The sequence below is a fragment of the Euwallacea fornicatus genome, chromosome 8 (assembly GCF_040115645.1).
Source record: "Euwallacea fornicatus isolate EFF26 chromosome 8, ASM4011564v1, whole genome shotgun sequence".
NCBI lineage: Eukaryota > Metazoa > Arthropoda > Insecta > Coleoptera > Curculionidae > Euwallacea > Euwallacea fornicatus.
This window is the reverse complement of record NC_089548.1, coordinates 550470-559486: the sequence shown is the minus strand read 5'-3', so window position 1 is coordinate 559486 and position 9017 is coordinate 550470. Positions and strand designations below refer to the sequence as shown.

The 9017-nt window shown below is 32.8% G+C and overlaps 1 protein-coding gene across 1 annotated transcript; it reads left to right on the top strand.

The window, feature by feature from the left end:
- Positions 1-3178: 3178 nt before the first annotated feature.
- On the top strand, positions 3179-8743 carry LOC136340840 (uncharacterized). Its single transcript, XM_066285235.1, has 5 exons — positions 3179-3337; positions 6690-6939; positions 7488-7621; positions 8044-8193; positions 8505-8743. The coding sequence occupies exons 1-5, from the start codon at positions 3283-3285 to the stop codon at positions 8654-8656; spliced, it is 741 nt and encodes a 246-aa protein (XP_066141332.1). The 5' UTR covers positions 3179-3282; the 3' UTR covers positions 8657-8743.
- The last annotated feature ends 274 nt before the right edge of the window (positions 8744-9017 follow it).

Here is a 9017-nt window from a genome sequence, read left to right as displayed (position 1 = left end):
AGGTTTTAATATTATAGCGTTAAATTTAGGAATAAGATAATGATGGCAAACCGACAGAGCTACAGTGGCTCAAAGTGAAAGTGATACACCTATATTGAAATCACTATTTATTAATTAATTTTCATTTACTTAACCATAAACTAGGTACAACATTTTTAAAATGTTATCCTACATTTGTTCTGTAATATCCACAACAAAGAAGAGAAAAACTAATTCCTACTGTTAAGGGTGTTCCTTCGATAAATGAAACACGACAAAGACAATTTGTTTTATGTAAAAATGGACTGTATTAACTATGCACTTATCTCAAAAGAATGTAAGAATCTTGGTCTAAGTAACGAAGAGGGAGAATGCTTATTGGGCGGGTTACACGATATGATTCGGATCACATCCCGACACCGACGTAGCTTTCACCCGACAAGACAACAGGAAGAGCAGAAAAGAGAGCAAAAATTGCTTTGATTATCCCTTAAGTACTAACCCCGAAGAATTCCAACCAGGGGCGCACCACCACCAAGAACCATTGTAAGCTATGGCTACATCGAATCCCATAACTCGTGGCCATCTGGGGAATATCTATACTAATCGCTTTTCTGGGAATATTGCGGGTCCAACAAATTGACCATCAAAGCAATAGTCCCTATAGAGAAAGCTTCTTCGACTAGTAGCACATTCTCCAACCAAAGCGTATCCTTAGCTTTAGCCTGATGGGCCATGTGGTCTGGCACCCAGATGGTATTCTCCGAATAAGTTTCGCAGTACATAGGCGTAACTTAAGGGAATAAATGACAGTATACAATAAACCTAACATTAACAACAATAAAAAATAAATAGAAACAAAAAACCAATAACTTAGAGTCCCTAACACCTACAAAGGAAAAAAAAATTAAATTCTATTTGCTTGTAAAACGAATCTCAAAGTTTAAATGATACAGCTGAATTTTATGAAAATAAAACGTTTATAAATGCAAAAAATGTTCAAAAATGCAAACAATAAACAATTCTTGGTTTGGCTTGTTCTTGTTTATTTGATGTTTGTTAGAATTTAGTTTAGCGTCAACATGGGACGACATACCACAATAAGAGAACGCCAACTAATTATTTCCCATTATAAAAAAGGGAAATCTATTGGGGCCATTGCTGAAATTGTGGAAAAAAGTGCGTCGACTGTGCAACACATTATAGAAAGACTTAAGGACGAGGGCAGTATTCGAAACACCAAAAAAAAACCCACGGAAAATATTTAGTGAAGCAGATGAAAAGTGGATTGTACGAAAAGTAAAAGAAAATCCCAGATTAAGTACCCCTAAATCAGCTGTTAAAGTAGAAAAATATTTACATAAGACAGTTAATCCCGAAACAATTAGAATAGCGTGAATGTGAAAGCGTAATCTCAATGGTCGAATTTCCAGAAAAAAACCATTTGTCAGTGCAAAGAATCAAAAAGTCAGATTAGCATTTGCAAAAAAACATTTAAATAAAGACATGGAGTTTTGGAACAGAGTGCTATTTACTGATGAAAGTAAATATAATTTATTTGGCTCAGATGGACGTGGATATGTGTGGAGAAAACCTGGTGAAGAACTTGAAAAACAAAATTTAAGAGCTACAATAAAACACGACGGAGGAAATATAACGGTTTGGGGGTGTATGTCTAGTGCTGGCATAGGGAACCTCTATTTTATTGATGGAATAATGGACAAACACAAGTATATTACCATATTACGAGAAAATTTAAGACCTAGTGTAGAAAAATTAAATATTACTAATAATTTTGTGTTTTATTAAGACAATGACCTGAAACATTCAGCCTATATAGTTAAAGAAGGGCCGTTATATAACTGCCCTCATGTTCTTAAAACACCACCACAATCACCAGACATAAATGTTATTGAAAATTGATGGGTCAAGTTGGAAACCGAAATTAGGAGATACAACATATCGAATAAGGAAGAATTAAAACGAGCGCTCTTGGAAGAATGGGAAAAAATACCTTCCGATTACACTAAAAAATTAGTGGAATCGATTTCAAATCGTCTACGTCAAATAATATTACATAAAGGTCTATCAACCAAGTATTAAAATAAATTTTAAAAAGAAATAACCTGATTATTAATAAATGTATCATTTAAACTTTGACGTTAGTTTAGGTAGTCAATTTGTTCATGTTTTTTTTTGCTGAGTAAAAGCAGTTAATTTCTTAATTTAGGGCATTAGTTAGAATAAATAGACGTCATAATAAAATATGAAAATATTTAGAGTTATTTGTTAACTTGCGAAAGCACATTTTTCAATAAAATCCTATTAATTTATACGATGTATCATTTTCACTTTGAGCCACTGTATCTAGAGATGAGGCACTGTCGGACGAGATTGCACTACGGTTGCTACGAAATGGCCTATTGTCAGGGAAACCTATTTTTAAACTAGGGCATCTTCTGGGAAGGATAAAAGACAAGAATATAAAATATATTTATTGTTGGGGCAGGATTCTACTTTATCGATAGCCACTAACGATGTCGTCGCAGATAATTCTGATTTTTTTTGTGAACGCAATTAAGCCGGCTTTGGAAAATTCTCTAGTCAACAAGGTTCCAGAGATTGCAAATTCAATTACTGACACATTTATTTATGCTGAATTGTTTCCGAATTAATTAGTTGGTTAAAGGCCATTTTCAAAGTCATCTTCGTGGTGTAGTCGAGACGTTTCCTAGCGACCAATAGAAAAACTGTCCAGAATGGAAATTTTAAAATAAGAACTGCCATAACAACCAAAAATCTATCACGCCCATCAGTTTGCTTTAAAAATCGTCATTATTAGATTGCAAAAAGTGCTCTGCTTTAGAAATAATAAAAAATGGGTTATATGGGTTCTGAATTGGTTAAAGTTAAAGTGTAATAAATATATGTTATATCAAGGGAATAGTTTTACGGAAATTTAACAGCTACCTCAAGAGTTTTTTTTTTACCAACCTTCAATAATTACAAGCTTAAGTTCTCATATCTGCATCTTCAAAACTACTTTCGAATAAGTCAACACAAATGACTATTATAATAGAATTGCAAAAGTTATTGCATCCGCTATTAAAAAAGTTATTAGTCAATAGTTTTAGAACCCAATTTGTAAGTATAATTAGTAGATTTAATACCATAACATTGCAAAACTAACCGGTATGTAACATATGTATGTACATATATAGTGGGGATTGTAATATGGGATATACTTAATGGAATATATGTCTTGGCCACCAGCATTTAGTAAATATTTTCAAGGTATACGAAATGAAGAAATTTATCGTCATTTGTGCACTTATAGGGCTAAGTTCCACTAAAATTCGTAAGTATCTACATATCTATATCTAGTTATTTTCGATTGCGAGTTGGGAGAATAATTGGGCAAAATCTCATGTTTGGTGGTTGGTAGGAGCAAGAATGTAGAAAGTGCCGTTGAAACTGTATCGGTCCTTTTTTAAAGTAATGCAATTTTTTTTGTCACGTGATACGAAATTCATTGCTAATAGAATTTTTGTTCCCCAACATGCTGTTTATAAAAAAGGTGGAAATCTCCATGAATCTACTTTTCCCTGAGATATTCGGAGTTACTTCTGCATTTATTATGAGGAGTTTAGATCCAAATAAATGTTATGATTTATTGCTATGACAAATCCATTCAATGTGGCAATTAACCAATAATGACAAATAACTTAATTGATTATACACAACAAACAAATTTTCTCATTTAAATTTACAGTTCATATTTATACCAAATTGTGCATTACAAGTGCAGTGAAAGTCGCGAATAACGACGTCAGTTATAACGACAAGTTGCATATAGTGAAAATTCGAATGTTTGGTTGGATTTGTATTTATTCCATAAAAAAATGCTTTTAATATCCGCCAAAAGAAATTTTTGGTGGCTTGTTAACCGCGTGTAACAACGATACGGGATATAGTATAGTAACTGTAGTAAAAGTTGAGGCATGGGAATCGAGTGTTTCTGAAATAATCGTAGAATTTTTAGTTTTTGATATATGATTTGTTTTTATTATAATAGCACGGTCAGAAACAGCATTTTAATTAGTCAAAAGATGAAAAGACTATTAAGCACGATACTTCCATAGTAAATAGTGGAATATTACTTGTAAAAAACGTGTGGTTCTCGCGTTACACCCTGTATAAAGTCGACACTGCCGGTATTCTTGGAGAAGTCAATTTATAAAAAGCAGAGCTTTTAGCGGCTTTATAGACAAATTTTTGGAAATTTATTTTTTATATGCGTATTTCACATACCAATGTATGGTTGTGATTTTTCTGTTATTTGTATGCAAAGCTGCTAAAACACTGCTTTTTTTATAAGTTTCAGTCTTTTTGGCGAAATTTCCAATCGAATGCTACTAGTGTCGACTTTAAATTGCATTTACTGTAAATACACAAAAATTCATTTTTTTAAAGTCATTTAGGGACATTAACCAACTAAAACTGCGACAAAGGAGTTCATTGATTTAAGCAATAGAACATGAGTTTTGTATGTGTCGAAATTTTCGTTTATGTTTTGTATCGGTAAATGGCTTGAAGAAGTTAATTTTTTATAGAATAGTGCAAAGAGAATAGGAATTATCGGAAAATTTCTCAAATTATGAACGAGGACTGCATAAAATTGATTATGTGCTAATTGTAGATATTCAGCTTGTTTGCGTCGTTTTAATTCTGTTGTGTTTTAAAAAATAACTTGAAGAAAATGAAGTTTTCCAAACTTGAAGCAGGAAGAAGCAACAATACAATTACAAATGAGTTACACTCATCGTATTTAACTTTCTGCATTTTCGAAGAACCGACAAAACATCAAGAATGCGTTTAACGAAAATTTATTGCTAAAGAAAAAACTTCAGTTATTCAATCATGGGGATATTGATCAGGCATTATTTACGTAGTATAAAATGAAAAAAAAAAATTATCAGCAATCAGTAGCCCAATACTATAGACGAAAGCGGAACAGTTTGCCAAAATAAAGAATAAAGGCCCGGAATATAAATGCTGAGAAAGTTGGATTAAATGCTTTCGGCAAAGATATAACATTGTGTATGGAACAATTAGTGGTGAAGCTACTAGTCTACGAATTTCAGTGACAGAAACTAGCACAAAACAATGTGGCCAAAAATTCAAAAAAACTACCAGTATGACGAGATTTTTAACGCAGATGACATAGGTCTTTCTTAAAAAATGGCTCTGTGCAAGCCACTGAAATTTAAAGGACAGCACATATGTGGAAAAATGTCCAGGAAAAGAGTTATTCTGTTTGTGGCTATCAGTATGGCAGCATCAGAAAAACGTAAATTGGTTGTTATTGGAAAATCAAAAAATCCTCACTGATTCAAAAATGAAGTATTTAGTATTAAAAAGATTTAATATTAATTTATTACTAGTTTAATATTAAATAACTAATTTGAATCACGAATGAGATAAACAACTATTAAGTCGTTATGTGTGTTTTACATGTATAATAAGAAAGCCTGGATGACGTCAGACTTGATTATAAAAAGTTGCGAGATTAGGACACGGAATTAAAGAAGGAAAATGTTTACTCTTGATAAACAGTTGTCTAGCACACCCAAAAATGTTAAATTTAGAGAATATTAACGTTCAATATCTTCCACCGAATACCACATCAGTTCTGTAGCCAATTGAGCACGGTATCATAGGATCAATGAAAATTCACTTTAAGAAGTTCCAGCTAATGAATATCATTGAAAACAATCATCGAAACAAAGAATGCGTTATTAACATTTTGGACGCAATATCAATAATTTCCAAAGCATGGAGCAAAGTATTATCTCAAACAATCACGAATTTTTTAAGATATGCAAGTTGAAAACTGGTATCAATAGCTGACGACTTTGAAAAGAAGGAATATCTTCTTTTACCTAATGTGGCAAGAAGGACAAATAATGATTTTGAAAAAGAAGATGATGTGCCCTTTGCTATGGTAAAATACCTTACATTGGCAGATGGATTACGGACTGATTTTGTAAATGTTGAGCTTTATTTGGAAACGTACAGTGCTTTATCTGACGAGCAAATTGTAAACGAAGTGCTCACCATTCAAGAAATCCCAGATAAAAGTGTTGACTCTAAACCACCATCAATTGTAGAAGCCCTAGAGTCCTACAAGCCCTACAACTCTAAACAGTCTTGCGTTATACAGTCGTCCCAGCGACGAAAGGATTCTGAATGAAATAAAAAAATTGAATAGATTGATTTTAACTTACAAGGTGATAAGCAAACAAAAATGACAAAATATTTGAATTAATAATATGTTTTTACCGTACATAAGTAAATACAAATACATTAGAAGATATATTAAATTATTTACTCTTAATTATTTATGTGTTACAGTTTTTAATTTCTTATATAATTTTCTCAGATTTTGTTCATACTTTTTTATTAATAAAAAATAGAAGTCTTGATATAAATATGAACGAATATAACGACCCTTTTTACTTAATCCCTCCGATGTCGTTAATATCGGTTTTCGTTGCATTTATATAAGACGACTTTCACCTACCAAATGGTTATTGCAGTGAAGACAGGTAAGTTAAGTAATGCATAAGGATTTCATCACTGTGATTGGCATGTGCACGTTAAAATGCATATTGGCAAACAGTTTAATCATATTACGTTTACTGTTTTAGCTAGTTTCTTGGAGTCTCTACTTTGCAAATCGTCTGATCCCGAATATGAGAAATGCGTTCAGAGCAGTTTCCAAAAGGCCACCTCTTATTTACTAAAAGGCATACCAGAGCTGAGTGTTCCGCCCATGGATCCTTTTGTTCTTCCAATAATGGTAGTAAATAGAACGCACAACAATGCAGTTCGAATCAACGCCATTTCTAGAAATATAAAAGTCGAAGGAGCGAGGAATATAATCGTTGAAAAACTAAAGTTAGTATAAAATAGATCTAATTTTTTCTCTCGTGCGTTAAAGTTAGAATTAAATGTTTATGGAATCTAGAATTTAAATATCTCTGCCACATCTATTGGCCAATAAAAAATCATTTTTTTATTTTCATGGCGTGACATTAATGAGGGAATGTTTTTTTACTTATTAAAAAGCAGCTATGTTCCACACGGTTGAGCACGCATCATCCGCTCAACTTTGAACTATGCGCATCTGCCTTGTGGATATGAACAAAAGTGGACGCCATAAGATCTACCACAAGCAACTTGTGCCATATTTTTAATAATTTCTCAATAACCTACGTTATAGCTTAGTGTAAAATCAAAGTTCTACAGAGACGGCTTTTTCAATTTTTAAGTTCACATACCGTTCTTAAGTAAAAACAACAATGTCTTCTAGTTTCTGATATTTCAAATCAGCATTTAAAAAAAAAATGAAAATATTGATTGAGCTCGTTTATAAAGTCTTTCGTAATTTCCTAAGAAAACTTTATACCTCATCTACCAAAATGACATGTCCAATGGTTTTTCAGAGCTGATCCAAAGAAACACATAGGAGAAATCAGACTAACGCTTCCCTGGGCGTACATCGAAATGGAATACGACGTTACAGGGCAGTTGCTAACCATTCCCCTACAGAGCAAGGGATTCTTTAAGGGAAATTTCAGTAAGTTAATAACTAAAATTCAGTCGAGTCTTTAACTCGGTTATCGAGTTTTCTAAGTGAAAATTGCAAATAGAGCATCTGAAGATAGAATCTGGCAACTAACAAATACCCCGCCGATGAAACCCAAAAAACTCCGTTACGTGTCGACTTACCAGTATATCCATGTAATATACGTGTAACTTGTCCTTTAATTTAACACTAGTGTTACATCACATCGACAAATACTAGCTAAAACGGGCTAATACATGACGTTGTAAAATATTGCCTAAAGAATAATTCTACAGCTGGTTCCATATCAAAGAATATGAAAAATATTTCCATTAAACATAGGGCTGCAAATGCCAAGTTCCAAAATACAGAGTGTTAATGTTTGAAAATGAATAACTGCCGTACTGACGTATTATGGTTTTCTCTATTTCTAGGTGATACAAAATTTCTGGTTAAAGGATCTTTGGAAACCTATAAAAAGGACGCCAATGAATACTTCAGAATAAGAAAGATCAACTCAAAAATTGTTATAGGTGATGGATGGATTAAACTTACAGCAAAAAATCCTGACCTTCAGTTTGCAGGTAAATTTATTAAATAAGCATAGAAAAATATTCAATCACTATCCCGGGATAACTCAACTATTAGTTTTGGCATTCACTGGGCACACTACGAAAATACCTACAGGGTGTATGTAAGAAAATTTTCCAGTTCCTCGGCATTATTTTGGGGACTTTTCAGTACATTGAATAATTATTATTGTTAGACTAGGATTCTATAATTTAAAAAATTGTTCTAAAACATGATTCACCGTGCACAGCGAGATCTGCCTCATCAGCAAATACCCATCGATTTACTACTCCCCTCCTAATATTAACGAATATGTTTTTTTCAGCTGATATAATTTCAAACTTCTTTAACGAGAATCCTCAAAGGGTACTGGAAGCAGTTAATCCTATTTTCGTCGAAACTTCTAACGAGGTCTTCAGGGTAGTTGCCGATCAGATATTGGCAAATTTGAAGGCATCAGAGTGGCTGCCTGCTTAAATGTAGCTACTTTAAGTAGTAAAATTAATTATTTCTTTCACAGACATCACAGGCTATGACACATGTTAAGTAAATGCGTAATATTTACCGTAGCATTTCTGTTCGATTTTCCTTTTTAATTTTTTTACATTATTAAATTACAATTTTTCATTATTGACTATATCGGTGGAATAGATTCATGAACTCGCCGTTTTAAAATGTAATAAAAAAAACTTTTTTTACGTTAGTCTAAAATTCTACAGGGTGTTTCGGAACTCAAATCAAATTTCTAGAGATGGTTCGGTACAACAATAGAGAACACGTAAGTATAAGAACCCCGTCGGCAAATGTCTCCCTAAGTCTCCTTTATTTGTGCAAAATA

Bases quoted from the DNA above. Each gene is read 5' to 3' on its own strand.
- LOC136340840 (XM_066285235.1), top strand. From the start codon at position 3,283: ATGAAGAAATTTATCGTCATTTGTGCACTTATAGGGCTAAGTTCCACT. The intron at 6,940-7,487 runs GTTAGTATAAAA...ATGGTTTTTCAG, and splicing joins ATAATCGTTGAAAAACTAAA to AGCTGATCCAAAGAAACACA. The intron at 7,622-8,043 runs GTAAGTTAATAA...CTCTATTTCTAG, and splicing joins ATTCTTTAAGGGAAATTTCA to GTGATACAAAATTTCTGGTT.